Below are 17,593 nucleotides of genomic sequence, written 5' to 3' on the forward strand. Positions count from 1 at the left end.
GATTTATCAATCTTCCTTTTCATAATTTGGGCATTTAAAATCTTATTTTAGAAATTGTTTTCTCTCCCAAGGTCACAAAGAATGCAGAATTTCTTCTGAAATTTTAAAGTTTTGATTGTCAGTTTAAGTTTGAATTTTCCATGAAGCCAGCTATCTTGGCATAACTTATTAAATAATTTATCCTTTCCCTAGTAATTTAGAATGATACTTCTATTGTCATATATTCTGGAATTTGTCTATAGGTGCTTTATTCTGTTTCATTAGTCTTATTTATCTTACTTTGTGCCAGTACCGCATTGTTTTCATTATTATAACTTTGTTTTCATCTGACAGGGCAAATCCTCCTTTCTTTTTCTTTTTCTTTTTTTTTTTTTTTTTTTTTTGAGACAGAGTCTCACTCTGTTGCCCAGGCTAGAGTGAGTGCCGTGGCGTCAGCCTAGCTCACAGCAACCTCAAACTCCTGAGCTCAAGCGATCCTCCTGTCTCAGCCTCCCGAGTAGCTGGGACTACAGGCATGCGCCACCATGCCCGGCTAATTTTTTCTATATATATTTTTAGCTGTCCATATAATTTCTTTCTATATTTAGTAGAGATGGGGTCTCGCTCTTGCTCAGGCTGGTCTCGAACTCCTGAGCTGAAACGATCCGCCCACCTCGGCCTCCCAGAGTGCTAGGATTACAGGCGTGAGCCACCACGCCCGGCCTCTTTTTCTTATTTTATAAAATTATGTAGTTTATTTTGGAGATTTTGCTTTTTCATAAGTATTTTAGGATCCCTTTGTCAAATTCAATAAAAAAAACTTTTGGAATTTTTATTAGAATTGCATCAGATTCATAGATCAAGTTGAGGAATGATTACTTCTTCAAAAAACTTATATATTTTTTCCATACAAATCTTATTACTCTTTTGTTATATTTATTCCTTGATACTTTGTGATTTTGTTGTTGGCTATTGTAAATATGATATTTTAAAAATACATTTTGTAATTTGTGCTTGTCATTGTATAGGAAATTTAACTATTTTTTGTACATTTATATTGTATGTAGCAGCTTCCCTGAACTCTATTATTAGTGCAAAGAGTTTGTAGATTATCTTGGATTTTCTGCATTGACGTTTATAGTATCTGTGAGTAACGTTTGTTTCTCCTTTTCCTACACTCGTAAGTTATACTTCTTTCTTATTACATTGACTAACATCCAGCACAGAAGCATAGATGGCCAGCCTGCCTTCTATTGTTTAAAAGGAGTACGTTTTTTTTAAGGGAATACTTTTAAAGTGATGATTTGATCCATGGAATGTGATATTTACTATAAATTTTTGATAGGTGCTCCTTACTGAATTAAGGAGTTTACCTTCCATTCATTCCTTCTTGCTAAGATTTTTATAATGAATTAATGTTAAATTTTATCAAATGATGTTTTGTTTCTATTGAGATTGTAATTTTATTTAATTTGTTAATGCAATGAGCTTACATTAATAGCTTTTGTAATCATAAACCAATTTGATATTCTTAGGATAAAGTCTACATGGATAGTCATGTATTTTTTAGTATATTACTATATTAACATATCATTTGGGAGTTTAAAAATAAGTTTATAATTGAACTAGCCTTTAATTTTTCTTTCTTTTATTATCCTTGTCCACTTTTATATTAATCTTATACTAACCTTGGCAATGGAATTTTAGAACTTCCTCTCTTTTTATAGTTTCTAGAAGACTTTGATTCAGAAAATGTTGAATGAAGATTTGTAAAACACATATAAAAATGCCTGGACCTAGAGTATTTTTTAATTCAATAGATTTTTACTGATAAAATTTCCGTATATTCTTGAATCTATTTTGTAATATAATTCTTCTAGAAATTATTGATTTCTTCCATGTTTTTAAACTATGTGGCTGAAAATGGTTAGTTATTTTGTGATGAGTTTTCAAATTCTTCATCTGTGTTTATGATCCCCTTTTCATTCCTAATATTGTTTATTTGTGCCTAATTTCTTTTTCTTTATTAAGATCTTTATTCTTTCCAACATTCATGGAATAATTATTGTAAGTGTTTATGAAAGGCAGCCTGTTTTAGGTGAATTATTAAATGTGTTTCTGATGAGAAAAGTTTAATTTCTGATGAGAAAAGTTTATAATCATTCCATTTGGTTACAAATCACTGTTTTTTTCATATTTTGATTACAAAGCAGTGATTTACTAATTTTCATATTTTGGGTTATATGCACTGAATTTATTTAGAATAGGGCTTATATTTCGGTATTAGAAGGGCATCATTTGTTTTATTCAGGAAGATTTTATATTAAATAATTTTTGAAATATGCATCAGATCTCAAAAAAACCTGATATGTAGGCAATTTACTTTGTCTTTTTCTTTTTTTCTTTATTACTCACCACTATACTAATGAGGATGTAGGCATTTTAAAAGGCTTTTTAAATAGAAATGAATATCATCTGCAGTAAACCCTAGTTTAACTATTTCATGTTTGTGATACTAGATGTAATCAATGAACCAGGCCATTTTACATATCTAGTGCTGCAGCCACACTGCCCACCTTTCTTCCATTTACCTAATGACTAATGATGGTTGACATCTTTTAATGTACTTATTTCTACTTTTATATCTTTTTTGTTGAAACATCTGTTCAAATCTTTTTGTCCATAGTGGTAAGGGGGAATGTTGTTTTCTGACGATTGGGTCCTTTATGTAGTCTGGATACAAGTCTTTTAATAGATACAGGATTCACAAATTTTTTTTATGGTCTGTGGCTTATCTTTTCATTCTCTTAACTGTGTCTTTTGAAAAGAAGACCTTTTAATTTCAACAAAATTCAATTTATTAATTTTTTCTTTTGTAGATCATGTTTTTGTGTCATATCTAAGAAAACTTTGCCTATGGGTCAAAAGGTCTATTTCTTGTTTACTTCTTGTTGTAAAAGCTATTCTTTGTCCCTAAATTACCTTTGTAAAAAATGAGTTTTTCATTTATATGTGGGCCTATTCCTGGATTCTCTTTTCTGTTTCATTATTCTCTTTTTCTGTCTTTATGCCAGTACCTTGTTGTCTTGATTACTGTATGCAGCTTTAATATGACTTTTTTTTTTTTTTTTTTTTGAGACCAAGTCTCATTCTGTTACCCTGGCTAGAGTGCCGTGGCGTCAGCCTAGCTCGCAGCAACCTCAAACTCCTGGCTTGAAGCAATCCTCCTGCCTCAGCCTCCTGAGTAGCTGGGAGTACAGGCATGCACCACCATGCCCAGCTAATTTTTCTATTTTTAGTAGAGACAGGGTCTTGCTCTTGCTCAGGTTGGTGCTGAACTCCTGAGCTCATGGGATCCCCCTGCCTCGGCCTCCCAGAGTGCTAGGATTATAGGCATGAGCCATTGCACCAGGCCGCTTTTAATAGGTCTTAATATCAGATGGTGTTAGTCTTTCAGTTTTCTTTGTATTTCACATTTGTTTTGGCTATTCTAGATTTATGAATTTCCATATAAATTTTAGAATTGGCCTGTCAATTTCTAAACAAAGGCACCATTGTTTTATAACTTTATAAATCTTGCTCATTTTTTGCCAGGTTTATACTTAATTTTTCATGTTTTTGATATTGTAAGTAATAATGATATCAAATGAAAGTTTTTTTGCTAGAATATAAAGATAAATTTTAATTTTGTATGTTGACCTTGTATTCTACAACCTTGTTAAACTCCATCAGATTTTCAACATAGGTTATCATGTTATCTGTACACAAGGATAGCTTTGCTTCTTTCTTTCCAACCTGGATGTCTTTTGTTTCTTCTTCTTGCATGTTACACTGGCTAGAATTTCTAATACGGTGTTGAATAGAGGTGGTGAGAAAGGATATCCTTGTTTTGTTTCTGATCTTAGGCGAAAAATATTTACTCTTTCACCATTAAACTATGGTGTTAACAGTTTTTCATAGATGCTTGTTATCAGATCGAGGAAGTTAGTTTAATTTCCTAGTTACTGACATTTTTCATCAGGAGTGGATATTGGATGTTTTCTGAGTCTATTGTGATGATCATATGTGTTTTGTAAAATTTTGTTAATATGAAGAGTTGTATTGATTTTTTTAAAATGTTAGGCCAATTTTACATTTCTAGGATAAATCCTATGTAATAGTGATTTACTGTCTTTATTATATATGCTTAGGTTTGGTTTGCTAAAAATTTTTTTTTTTAAAGAATTTTTGTATCATGAGGGATATTGGTCTATAATTTTCTTTTGTCATACTATCTTTCTCTGATTTTGGTATCAGGATACTGGCTTCATAGAATGAGTTGAGACATATTCCCTCTATGTTTTCTGATCAGTCTGGCTAGAACAGGGGTTGGTAAACTGGCCCATGGGGCAAATCCTACCAGCCACTTCTTTTTTTATGGCCCACAGCTAAGAATGAGTTGACATTTTTAAATGTTTACATTTTAAATGTTATATATGTACCTTAGTAATAGGCTTTATTTTGCCTGTTGTCCTGCAAAACCTGAAATATTTACTATTTGGCTCTTTAGGAAAAGGTTTGTCAATCTTACTGATTTTTCTGAAGAACTAATTTGTAGTTTCATAGGTTTTTCTGTATTGTCTTTCTTTTTTTCCATTTCATTGATTTCCTCTCTGATCTTTATTATCTCCCTTCTTCCATATACCTGGGGTTTCATTTGCTCTTTTTTTCTTAATTTCTTAAGGTAGAAGCTACAAAATATAATCTGCAATAAATCCTATTCATTATATTTTTCATTCAGGCATTATAGTTTTCATCTCCAGAAGTTCAACTTGGATCTTTATTATAGCTTCCCTGTCTCTCACTTTTGAACATATAAAACATAGTCATAACAACTGTTCCTTAAATGCTAATTCTAACATCTGTGTCAGTTTTCGGCTGACTTTGATTGATTGATTTTTCTCCTCTTTATGGTTTGTCTTTTCTGGTTTCTTTTGTTGGATTTCAGACATCATGAATTTTACCTTGGTTACTATTAATAGAAACTTTTGTATTCTTATAAATATTCTTCAACTTTGTTCTGGAATATAGTTAAGCTATTTGAAAATAGTTTGATCCTTTTGAGTCTTGCTTTTAAGAATCGTTAAGGAGGACCCAAGTAATGTTTAGTCTGGTGCTAATTTCCCCACTATTGAGGCCAAATACTTCTGAGCACCGTGAATAATGAAGTTTTCCAATTTGGCTGGTAGGATCAGGAACTGGTCTCACCCAGCGGTGTATGAATGCCAAGTATTACTTCCCCTAATCCTTTTTACAGATTTCTTCCCGTAGCCTTGAGTAGTTTCCTTACCTGCATGTGCTGCTCAGTATGCTGCTGATTCTCAAGTGGTACCTCTGCAGATCTCCGGAGCTCTCTCTTTGGTCAGCATTCTCCTCTATAGTACTCTGTCATCTGAACTCTAGTTGTCTTGGTCTTTTTAGATTTAGCTCCATTTCTTCAACTCAGGGAATTTGCTAGAGTTTACCTGGATTCCCCCTTTATATACTGTAGTCTGGAAACACTCTCAAGGCAGTAAGCTGGGGCAGTCATAGGGCTCTCATTGTTTGTTTTCCTTCTTTGGTGATCACTGCCTTTTATTGCCTTATTCTACTTTTATTAGACCATTTTATACATTTCTCTGGATTTTGAGTTGTTTTAGGCAGGATGGTCAATGTTGATCTCTTTTATTCTATCTAGGCCAGAAGCAGAAGTCTTATATATCTTTAGCATAGAGAACTTGGTAATAAAGCATTCATTCCCTAAGTATTGAGAAAAGAGACTGTTCATTGCCGGCTCTTTTCTGGATGGGGTTTAGAAAAAATTGTTGCCTTTTATTTATTTTTTTTTTACTTTGGTTTCTCCAGTACTTTTTTTTATATACAGCTTCTTCACAGATGGATTAGATTATTAGATATAATAATATAATATAACTCACTAGTTCCATTATGTTTTATTGGAATTAGATTAGATTTAGTACTTAATGGAAATCTGGTGAAAAGATTATATACTATTTTTTCATGCCTGTTTTGCTCCTGATATTTATTCTATTAATATATGAAGAAATGAGATAAAAAGGAGAATATAGACATAATCTTTCTACTGTCTGAATTTTTCTGTCACTAAAGCATGTTCTGAAAAAGGACATTCCTGTCCTATGGCATATTGCTACCAAAATAAATCCCAAAAAGTAGAAGTTTTATTCTGTTTTCAAAATGTTTCCTAGAAACCAGCCATCTAATTCTGAAAGAGATTAAGAGCCAAGTTTTAAACACTGTAAGTTTTAAAAACTATATACCAGGACATGCCTCATTTGTGAATGTATGTGTGCTCATAAATTGGATAATTGTGCACCTAACTACTGTATTCATTTTATCATTATTCACTGTGTACTTATACAAATGAAAGCTTTTTCATTCATATTCTGTGTAGTTGGATGATGGTTATTTTTTATGCTCCTATTCAATGTTAATGCATATGATTTTATAGGAAATTATAAAATGCCTCGAATTATTCTGATATAGCTGTAGCAATAGCTACTTTACTAAACATGTATTCTGAAGTAGGGTAGGTAATCGACAGTTAATTTGGCTTTATCAGTCAAATAAAAATGTTACAGAAGTCATAAAAATCCTACTACTGCACCAGAGTCTTTACATCAAAGGACAGTGTTGACATCTGAATTTAAGTTGTACCAACTATAATTTTAAAATTATATTCCCTTAACCTGATTGTGATGGTAAGAAAAGATACCCAAGACTTCTTAAGATTACATCTTATCTCTAGAATGACTAAAATCAGATATGATAGCCTCCATAAAATTTTTTGCCAGACACTGTGCTAAGTACTTTTGTAGACATTATCTCATTTAAATTTGAAAGAAAAATTAGCTGTTATTTAATTTGCACAACAGTTTTGCAAAAGGATATATACATACATATGTATATATTAGTTTCCTATTGCTGCTGTAACAAATACCATAAACTTGGTGGTTTAAAACAACAGAAATTTATTCTCTTACAGTTTTGGAGGCCAGAAGTTTGAAATGAGTTTCACTAGGCTGAAACCAAGGTGTCAGGAGAGCTGCATTCCCTGGAGAAGCTCTAGGATAGAATCTGTTTCCTTGCCTTTTTCAGGTTCTAAAGATGCATTGCTCGTGGCCCCTTCCTCCATCTTCAAAGCTAGGAGCCACATAACCGTTTCTTTTTCTGTAGTAAAAGCTCCCTCTACCTCCCTCTAAGAAGGACACTTGTGATTGCAATTATGACGCGCTGGAAAATCCAGAACAATCTCCCAATCTCAAAATTGTTAACTTAATTACATATTCAGAGTTTTTTTTGCCATATAAGGTAGCATTCACAGGTTCCAGGGATTAGAGTGTAAATATCTTTGGGGGACCATTGTTCAGCTTACCACAAAATTTTATGTCTATATGTCAAAATTGAGTACAGAATACTACCAAAAGTCACGTAAAAACAAACCATGTTAGAAACAAGAACAGTTTGGAAAGAAGTTGAACAGATAGGTTGATAATATAATCAAAAGATCTTGGAGTTCCTTTGCTATGTGCCAATATTTTATACTATTGACTGATATTTTTTGTTGCTGATAGAAACAAACAGGACATTAACCTTCAATTCTTTTTCTAATATATTTCATCTTCTGCTCTTTTTCTTCCCTATAAAGCAAATGCTTAGTAATCTGTCATGAATTTATGAATTGAAATCCAGATTTAAATACCCTCATATTGTGATTAATTTAGAAATACTTTGTATTTGACGTTTGAGCATGTCCGTAGACACATGTTCAGATATGTGCTGTGCTTTCTTATTCCCTCTAAACCTTTTCTGCACTCTCTCCTTCACTTTTGTTATGCTCAACATAATGATGAATTGACCACGTTGCCACTAATAGTGGTGCTCTAGGTAATAGGATAACAGGTTTTTTAGGAAACAGATCTAAAGGTTTCTTAACTTCTAGAAGGCCATATATTTCTGAGCTAGATTTTTATTTTCTGTTTTTGTTTATCATCATTTCATTTCTTATGGTTAATTCCATACCTTTGAAGAGAAAATTTTATGTGGTACTTCTTTTGTGCTGTATGGCTCAATGACTTGTAGGATTACCAGTACATATGTTTTAGCAAACTAAGCTTGTATCTTGTTGCATAATTTAAAAGCTAAATGTTTACATTTTCTTCCCTGAACTACAGGATACCAGAAGGTCCCATTGATCAGGGACCAGCTACGGGAAGGGTACGTGTTTTAGAAGAGCAACTTGTTAAGGCCAAAGAACAGATTGAAAATTACAAGAAACAAACCAGAAATGGTAGGTGATCGTACAGTGTTTTTTCCACCTTAGTTTATTGGCTTTAGCACAAATTGAAAACGTCATTTAATCAAAATGTTGGAAACGCTTATACTCTCTATTCTTTGACTGCAGGTCTGGGGAAGGATCATGAAATCCTGAGGAGGAGGATAGAAAATGGAGCTAAAGAGCTCTGGTTTTTCCTGCAGAGTGAACTGAAGAAATTAAAGAACTTAGAAGGAAATGAACTCCAAAGACACACAGATGAATTTCTTTTGGACTTAGGACATCATGAAAGGTACTATTCTCCCTTTACATTTCATCTGGGCCTTAGAAAAGATTATAATCTAACATGGGAAACTGAAACTTTTGTTACTCTCCCTACTAAGTAGTAAATGATACCTACCATGTTTAAGAGCAGGAGAGTACCAGAGGTCTCAAAGGATAGTAATTGCCAAATGCAGTTCATCAACAAAATGTATCACCAGAAAATACTATTTAAAATGCATTTCTAGAAATCTTTATACCCTAAATAAACTCTAAAGGTAGTGGTTTCAGCCAATAATATATTAAACTATTTTTCTATAAATTTTGTTCATATATAATCAATATTTGAAGGAGAGCATGCAGTTTTGCATTGCAGTACATTGGAACTCATGCTGAGGCTAGCAGTTATGTTTCTAATTCAAACATTAAAAACTTTAAAATAGCACCTTTTTAGGATTTCTAATTAAAGGTTAACAGGTTTTTGATAATATGAAGCATTCTCGTATTTGTTCTTCCATTTAGTTGCTAGAAAGAGAAACCTGAGATCTGCCTCATTAAGTTTGTTTCTCCTATTTACACATTGCTAAATAATGTGTAGTTTATCTTCCATAGAAAGGAAAACATTGTGGTGCTGGTGTATTCATGCAGAACAAAATGTATCTGATAATCATAAATACAGTGAAACCTGTCCTTAGGCCTATTATATTTAAAAGTCTATGTTCCCAGTAGGATTCTGATGGCAATTACTGTCTGATAAAAGAAAAATTGTTGTATTTGTATAACCTACCACTGTGAAGAGGAAAAGAATTACCCCATATAAACAATAGATGCATATATATTAACATCACCAGCATTATTATAATGATTTTGAAAAATTGTTCTGTTTAAATGAAATTACAAATCTATCAGTTTATTGGAATCATTTTAGCATTAATGAATCTATGGAAATATGATAGCATGGAATTCAAGGAGCATTGAATGATTAGGCCATACATTAGGCAATCCCTTTGATATTGTTAGCCCAGCTTGCAGTCAGGCCACTTAGACCACTAGACCAGGTACTTATTTTGTCCTTAATAGTTGTCTACCCTAAAGCTGATTCTAGGCACCAAGCTTCTATTAAATGGAGCTTTGTACTTGTGTACTTTGCTTATCGCAGACTTGGGTAGAATATGTAAAGAATAATTTTGGCCATTAACTTCTGATGGAATGTTTAATTTTAAGGTTTGAATGACTTAATTAAATTACTTGAGAACTTAATTTTTAGGTCTTTTCTAAATTAATTCTTTAAAGAATTATTTTGTAAATATAATTTATACATATAATTTGAGCATATACTTATTCACTTTCATATACAAATGAAAAGTGAATATAATAAAAGGGCCCCTGAAAAATCGATGTAAATCAATGTTATATTTTTGGTTAGATGAAATCTATTTTAAATGTATTATGATTCCTGACAGTGCCATTTAGTACATGTTAAATAATATTTCCCTGAAAACAAAAATGGAAAGCAAAAGTACCAAAGTCAATTTATTTTTCTGTCTTAAGCAGAAATGATAGTGAATCTGGGATATAACTTCATAGCGTAGTAATTTAACTTCAGGAAGCCAGATTAGAATGTTGTAATACAAATAATGAGCAAAATACAACCAAACATTAGATAAATAACCTTGAAACAAATGAATGTACAAATAGAAAGGATAACCTTGAAACAAATGAATGTACAAATAGAAAGGATTTATATTATATAGAATATACCTTCTTACTGACCATTTTCATGATTTTTAAGTATAAGAATTAAAATTAGGCCAGGTGCAGTGGCTCACACCTGTAATCCTAACATTCTGGGACGCAGAGGCAGGAGGATCACTTGAACTCAGGAGTTCAACACCAGCCTGAATAAGAGCGAGACCCAGTCTCTACTAAAAACAGAAAAATTAGCCAGGTATGGTGGCATATACCTGTAATCCCAGCTACTCGGGAGGCTGAGACAGAAGAATTGCTTGAGCCCAGAAGTTGGAGGCTGCTGTGAGCTAGGCTGACGCCACAGCACTCTAGCTCAGGTGACAGAGTGAGACTCCATCTCAAAAAAAGAATTAAAATTAAAACAAGCTTTTATATTTGCCTCTGGTGATTTTTATGACACAAAAATCCTCATTTCATTTTTACATTTGCTCATATCAGAGTGTATAGGTTGTCTCTAGACTGAAAACCTGTATTTTCTGAGAAATCAGTTAGAGGGTGCGTCTTATCAACTTTCTTGTTAGATTTCCCTATGAACTGTTCTGATTTTGGGTTCAGAGAGACATCAATTACAGGGAAAAACACTTACGGGCTTTTGTTTCTTCTTTCTTTCTTTCTCTCTTTCTCTTTTTCTTTCTTTCTGTCTTTCTTTTATTTCTTTTTCCAGCTTTATTGAAGTATAATTGACAAATAAAAATTGTATATATTCAAGGTAAAGTATACAATGTGATGATTTGAGATATATTAACTATATATGCATAACACACACATTGTGTGATAAATACCACAGTCAAATTAATGAACACATCCTTCACCACGTATACTTACCACTTTTGTGTTTTTGTGTGATGAGGATACTTAAGATCTACTCACTTAGCAAATTTCAAGTAAACAATACAGTATTATGAACTATAGTCACCGTGCTGTTCACTAGATCCCCGGAACTGATTCATCTTACAGCTGAAAATTTGTATCGTTTGACCAGCATTTTCCCATTTCCCCCATTGGGACTGCCATTTCCCTCCTGGCAATCACCACTTTACTCTCTGCTTCTATGAGTTTGAAGTTTTTAGATTCCACACATAAGTGAGATAATGCAGTACTGTAGTATTTATCTTTCTCTGTCTGGCTTATTCATTTGGCATAATGTCCTCCAGGCTCATCCATGTTGTCACAAATGCCAGGATTTCCTTCTTTCCTTCCTTTGTGTGTGTGTATGTGTGTGTGTGTCTACATATATATCCCACATTTTCTTCATTCGTTGGTTGATGAGCATTTAGATTGTTTCCATATCTTGGCTATTGTAAATAATGCTGCAATGAACATGGACATGCAGATATATGTCATTTCTTTTGGATATATACCCAGAAGTGGGATTACTAGCTCTTATGACAGGTCTGTTTTTAGTTTTTTGAGTAAACCTGCATATTGTTTTCCACCGTGACTGTGCCAATTTACATTCCCACCAACACTGTATATATAAGGATTTACTTTTCTATACACATTCTCCAATACTTGTTTTTTTTTTTTTGTTTTTTTTTTTTTTTTTTTGAGACAGAGTCTCACTTTGTTGCCCGGGTATAGTGTAGTGGCGTCATCGTAGCTCACTGCAACCTCAAACTCCTGGGTTCAAGTGATCCTCCTGCCTCAGCCTCCCGAATAACTGGGACTATAGGCACGTGCCTATCTTTTTTGATAACAACCATCCTAACAGGTGTGAGATGATGTCTCACTGTGTTTTTGATTTGCATTTTCTTAATAAGTATTGATGTTGAGGACATTTTCATATACCTCTTGGCCATTTGTATGTCTTTTATGGAAAAATGCCCGTCAAGTTCTTTTGCCATTTTTAAATCAGTTTATTTTATTTTATTTTTTTGCTGTGAGTTCCTTGTGTATTTTGATATTAACCCCTATCAGATATGTGGCTTGCAAATCTTTTCTCCCATTCCATAGGTTGTCTTTTCATTTTGTTGGTTGTTTCCTTTGCTGTGCAGCTTTTTTGTTTGATGTAGTCCCACTTCTTTATTTTTGCTTTTGTTGTCTGTGCTTTTGGTGTCATGTTGAGAAAATCATTGCTAGGACCAACATCATGGAACTTTTGCCCTATGTTTTCTTCTAGGAGTTTTATGGTTTCCAATCTTACAACTAACTTTCTAATTCATTTTGGGTTATTTTTGTATATGGTATAAAAAATGTATTGAATATCCAATTTCAGACTTTACATGTGGATATCCAGTTTTCCCAGCACTATTATATTAATAAAGACAGTATTCTTTCCCCTGTTTTATATTCTTGTCACCCTGTCAAAGATTAGTTGACTGTGTATGTGTGGGTTTATTTCTGGGCTCTCTGTTCTATTCCGTTGGTCAGTCTGTCTGGTTTTATGCCAGTATCATACTATTGTGATCAGTATAGCTTTGTATTAATAACAGTTTGAATCAGGAAGGGTGATTATTCTAGATTTGTTCTTTTTATAGATTTCTTTGGGTATTTGGGGTCTTTTGTGGTTCCATATGAATATTAGGATTTTTTTTTTCTATTTCTATGAAAAATGCCATTGGAATTTTTTTTTTTTTAAGAGATGGGGTCTCTTTATGTTGGCTAGGCTGGAGTGCAGCCATTGGAATTTTGATAGGGATTACATTGAATCTGTAGATAATTTTGGGTAGTCTGAACATTGTAACAATATTAATTCTTCCAATCCATAAACGCAGGATATCTTGCTATTTCTTTGTACCTTCCTCAGTTTCTTTCATAATGTCTTGTAGCCTTATAGATCAGTATATAGATCTTTCATCTTCTTGGTTAAATTTATTGCTCAGTATTTTATTCTTTTGATGATATTATAAATGAGATTGTTTACTTAATTTCTTTTTTGGATAATTTGTTGTTAGTATATAGAAATGCAACTAATTTTTTTTGTATGTTGATTTTTTTCTTTTTTGTCCTACAGCTTTACTGAATTCCTTTATTAGTTCTAGCAGTTTGTTGGTGTATTCTTTAGGATTTTCTATATATATGATTTTGTCATCTGAAAACAGAGACAGTCTAACTTCTTCTTTTCTGATGTAGATGCATTTTATTTTTCTTGCCTAATTGTTCTGGCTTGAACTTCCAGTACTATGTTGAACACAAGTAGTGAGAGTGGGCCGGGTGTGGTGGCTCATGTCTGTAATCCCAGAACTTTAGGAGGCTGAGGCAGGAGGATCACTTGAGGCTAGAAGTTCAAGACCAGCCTGGGTAACATAGCCAGACCCTATCTCTACAAAAAATAACAAAAACTAGCTGGACATGGTGGCACACACCTGTAGTCTCAGCTACTTGGGAGGCTGTGACAGAAGGATCACTTGAGCCCAGGACTTCAAGGCTGCTGTAAGCTATGATTATGCCACTGTACTACAGCCTGGATGTCAGAACAAGACCCTGTCTATTAAGAAAAAATAGATAAAAATAAAAAAGTGGTGAGAGTGGGCACCTTTGTCATGTTTCTGATCTTAGAAGAAAAGCTTTTAGCTTTTTACCATTGAGTATGATGTTAGCTGTGAGCTTGTCATAAACAGCTTTTACTATATTGAAGTGTGTTCCTTCTGTAATTTATTGAGAGTTTTGATCATGAAAGAATGTTGAATTTTGTTGAATGCTTTTTCTGCCTCTATTGAGATAATAATATGATAATATGACTTTTATTCTTCATTCTAATAATGTGGATTATCACATTTATTGATTTTCATATGTTGAACTATCCTTGCTTCCCAAGGATAAATTCTTCTTGGTCCTGGTATATGACCCTTTTAATGTGCTGTTGAATTTGATTTGCTAATATTTTGTTGAGGATTTTGCACTTTTGTTCATCAGGGATATTGGCCTATAATTTTCTTTTCTTTTCTTTTTTTTTTTTTTAGCATCCTTACTTGCCTTTGGTATGAGGGTAATGCTGGTCTTGTAAAATGAGTTTGAAAGTGTTCCTACCTCTTCAGTTTTGAGAAGGATCGATATTAATTCTTCTTTAAATGTTTGTTAGAATTCACCCAAGAAGCCATCTGGTTCTGGACTTTTCTTTGTTGTGAGGTTTTTGATTACTGATACAATCTCCTTACTTATTGTTGGTCTGTTAATATTTTGTTTCTCCATGATTCAGTCTTGGTAGGGTGTATGTTTCTAGGAATTTATCCATTTGTTTTAAGTTATCCAATTTATTGGCATATAATTGTTCATAGTAATCTCTTATGATCTTTTGTATTTCTGTGGTACCAGTTATAATATTTAATCTGTCATTTATAATTTTGTTTATTTAAAGTTTATTTAAATCTTTTTTAGTCTAGCTAAAGGTTTGTTATTTAATAATTTTGTTGATTTTTTTAAACAACCAACTCTTTGTTTTGTTGATCTTTTCTGTTTTCTTTTTAGTCTTCATTTATTTCTGCTCTATTATTTTTATTGTTTCCTTCCTTGAGCTGACTTTGGGCTTAGTTTGGTCTTCTATTTCTAGTTCCTTGAGGTGTGAATTTAAATTTTTTATTTGAGATCTTGCTTTTTTTCTTAACGTAGGCATTTTTTCACTACAAAATTCTTTGTTAGCATGGCTTTTGCTGAATCCAGTAAATTTTGGTATGTTGTGATTCTATTTTTGTTTGTCTCAAAATACTTTTTGATTTCTCTTTTATTTCTTCTTTGACCCATTGTTTATACAGTAATGTGTTGCTTAATTTCCACATATTTTTGAATTTTCCAGAATTTCTCTTATTGTTGATTTCTAGTTTCATACCATTGTGGTCAAGAATGATACTTCATATGATTTCAGTCTTCTTAAATTTGTTAAGACTTATTTTGTGGCCCAGTATATGGTCTGTCCTGGAAAATGTTCCATATTTGCCCGAGCAGAATCTTTATTCTATCGTAGGATATAGAATGTTTTGTATATGTCTGTTAGATCCATTTGTTCTATAGTGTTATTCAAGTCAACTGTTTACTTACTGACTTTCTGTCTGGATGCTAGATGCATTGTTGAAAGTGAAGTATTGAAATTCTCTACTATTATTGTATTGCTGTCTATTTTACCCTTTGGTTCTGTTAATATTTGCTTTATTTAGGTGCTTCTATGTTAGGTGCATATATTAATATATTTATAATTGTTATATCCTCTTGATGAATTGACCTCTTTATCATTATATAGTGACCTATTTGTCTCTTGTGGCAGATTTTGACTAAAAGTTTACTTTGTCCAGTATAAGTATAGCTACCCCGTCTTCTTTTGGTTACTCTTTGCTTAAAGTATCTTTCCCTATCCCTTTACTGTTGGCCTACATGTGTCTAAAGCTAAAGTGAACCTCTTATAGTCAACATATTGTTATATCTTGTCTTTTTGTCCATTCCACACTCTGTGTCTTTTGTTTGGGGAATTTAATCTATTTACATTTAAAGTAATTATTGATGAGTATGGATTTGCTATTGCCATTTTTTGTTTATTGTTTTCTGACAGTTTTGTAGTTCTTTTCTTCCTCTCTTGCTGTCTTCCCTTGTCATTTATTGGATTTTTGTAGTGATATGCTTTAATTCCTTTATCTTTATCTTTTGTATATCTACCTGATACTTCTTTTTTGTCATTTCCTTGGAGCTTACATAAAACATCTTATGGTTATAACATTCTATTTTAATCTAATAACAAATTCAATCACATACAAAAAACTCTACATTTTGACTTTTTTCTCTCACACACATTTTATCCTATTGATGTCATGTCACACTTTACATTTTTTTACATTGTATATCCATTAAGAAATTATAGTTACTATAGTTATTTTTAACACTTTTGTCTTTTAAGTTTTAGTGTAAAGTTAAAAGTGATGTGCATATTACCATTACAGCATTAGAGTATTCTCAATTTGACTGTGTGTTTATCTTTACCCATGAGTTTTATACTTTCATATATTTCATATTGTTACTTAGCATCCTTTTGTTTCAACTCAAGAATGCCCTTTAGCATTTCTTGTAAGGCAGAGCTAGTGATGATGAACTCCTTCAGCTTTGCTTATCTAGGATAGCCTTTATCTCTCCTTCATTTCTAAAGGATAGCTTTGCTGAGTATAGTATTCCTGGTTGAGAGTTTCTCCCTCCCCCCCCCTTCCCCGCCCCCCAACCTCCTTACCCTAGCACTTTGCATATATCATTCCACTTCTCCCTCCTGGTCTGCAAGTTTTCTGTGGAGACGTCTGCTCATAACCTTATGGAGGTTCCATTGTATGTGATGAGTCTCTTTTCTTTTGCTGCTTTCAGGATTTTCTTCTTCTTTGACTTTTGACAACTTGATTATTATGTATTTTGGTATATTGTTTGGGTTGATCTTACTGGGGATTTTTTGAGCCTTATGAATCTGGATGGACATATCTCTTCCTGGATTTGGAAAATTTTCAGCCATTATTTCTTTAATAAGTTTTCTATACTTTTCTCTTTTTTCCTCTTCTTCTGGAACTCCCATAATTTGTATATTCATTCACTTGATGGTGTTTCTTGATCTTTTTTCTTTCTTTACTCTTTTTATTCTTTTTCCTTTTATTCCTGTAATTGTTTAATTTCAAATGACCTGTCTTTGAGTTTGCTGATTCTTTCTTCTGTGCGATTGAGCCTGCTTTTGAAGTTCTCTATTGGTTTTTTTTTTTTTTTTTTTTTTTTCAGTTCTGTCATTGTTCTTTAGCTCCAGAATTTCTGTTTGGTTATTTTTTATGGTTCCTATTTCCTTATTAAACTTCTCATTTAGCTGATGCATTGGTTTCTTGATTTTGTTTTTAGACATCTATGTATGTTTTCTTGTATATCATTTAGCTTCCTTAGATTATTTTGAATTCTTTACCAGGCAATTCATAGATATCCATTTCTTTGGGGTTTGTTCCTAGAGCTTTATTAGTTTCCTTTGGTGATGTCATGTTTGTCTGATTTGCTATCCTTGTACACTTGTGTTGGTGTCTGTGAATTTGAAGGATCAATCACCTATTCCAGTCTTTATAGACTGATTTTGGCAGGTAAAGACTTTCTTCTTTTGGGTCCCTGTTCTAACATGATTGTCTGTAGAATTAGAGTCAAGTAGGGTTAGAGCCAGGTCACATCACTGCTCTTGGGTCTGCAGTGTGGTCTGCAGTTGGCAGGCTTGTTATCAGGTATGCAGATGTGTGTGGGTCCCTGGTGTCCCTGGGAGGGCTGTCACTAGGTTACTGAGTGTGTTCCTGGGCAGGCAGGACTGGTCTCAGACTACGACTGAAAGGAGTCGGAAGCAAGTTACAG

General features: G+C 33.0%; 1 protein-coding gene across 1 annotated transcript in view; it reads left to right on the top strand.

The window, feature by feature from the left end:
• The window catches only part of FUT8 (fucosyltransferase 8), a 154,030-nt gene that overhangs the window by 36,059 nt on the left and 100,378 nt on the right, over window positions 1–17,593 (top strand). The window contains exons 2-3 of the mRNA XM_069465058.1: window positions 8,208–8,323; window positions 8,438–8,600. Coding sequence (XP_069321159.1) covers window positions 8,208–8,323; window positions 8,438–8,600 — 279 coding nt within the window. The remainder of the gene's footprint in view (window positions 1–8,207; window positions 8,324–8,437; window positions 8,601–17,593) is intronic.

The sequence above is a fragment of the Eulemur rufifrons genome, chromosome 2 (assembly GCF_041146395.1).
Source record: "Eulemur rufifrons isolate Redbay chromosome 2, OSU_ERuf_1, whole genome shotgun sequence".
Classification (NCBI taxonomy): Eukaryota; Metazoa; Chordata; class Mammalia; order Primates; family Lemuridae; genus Eulemur; species Eulemur rufifrons.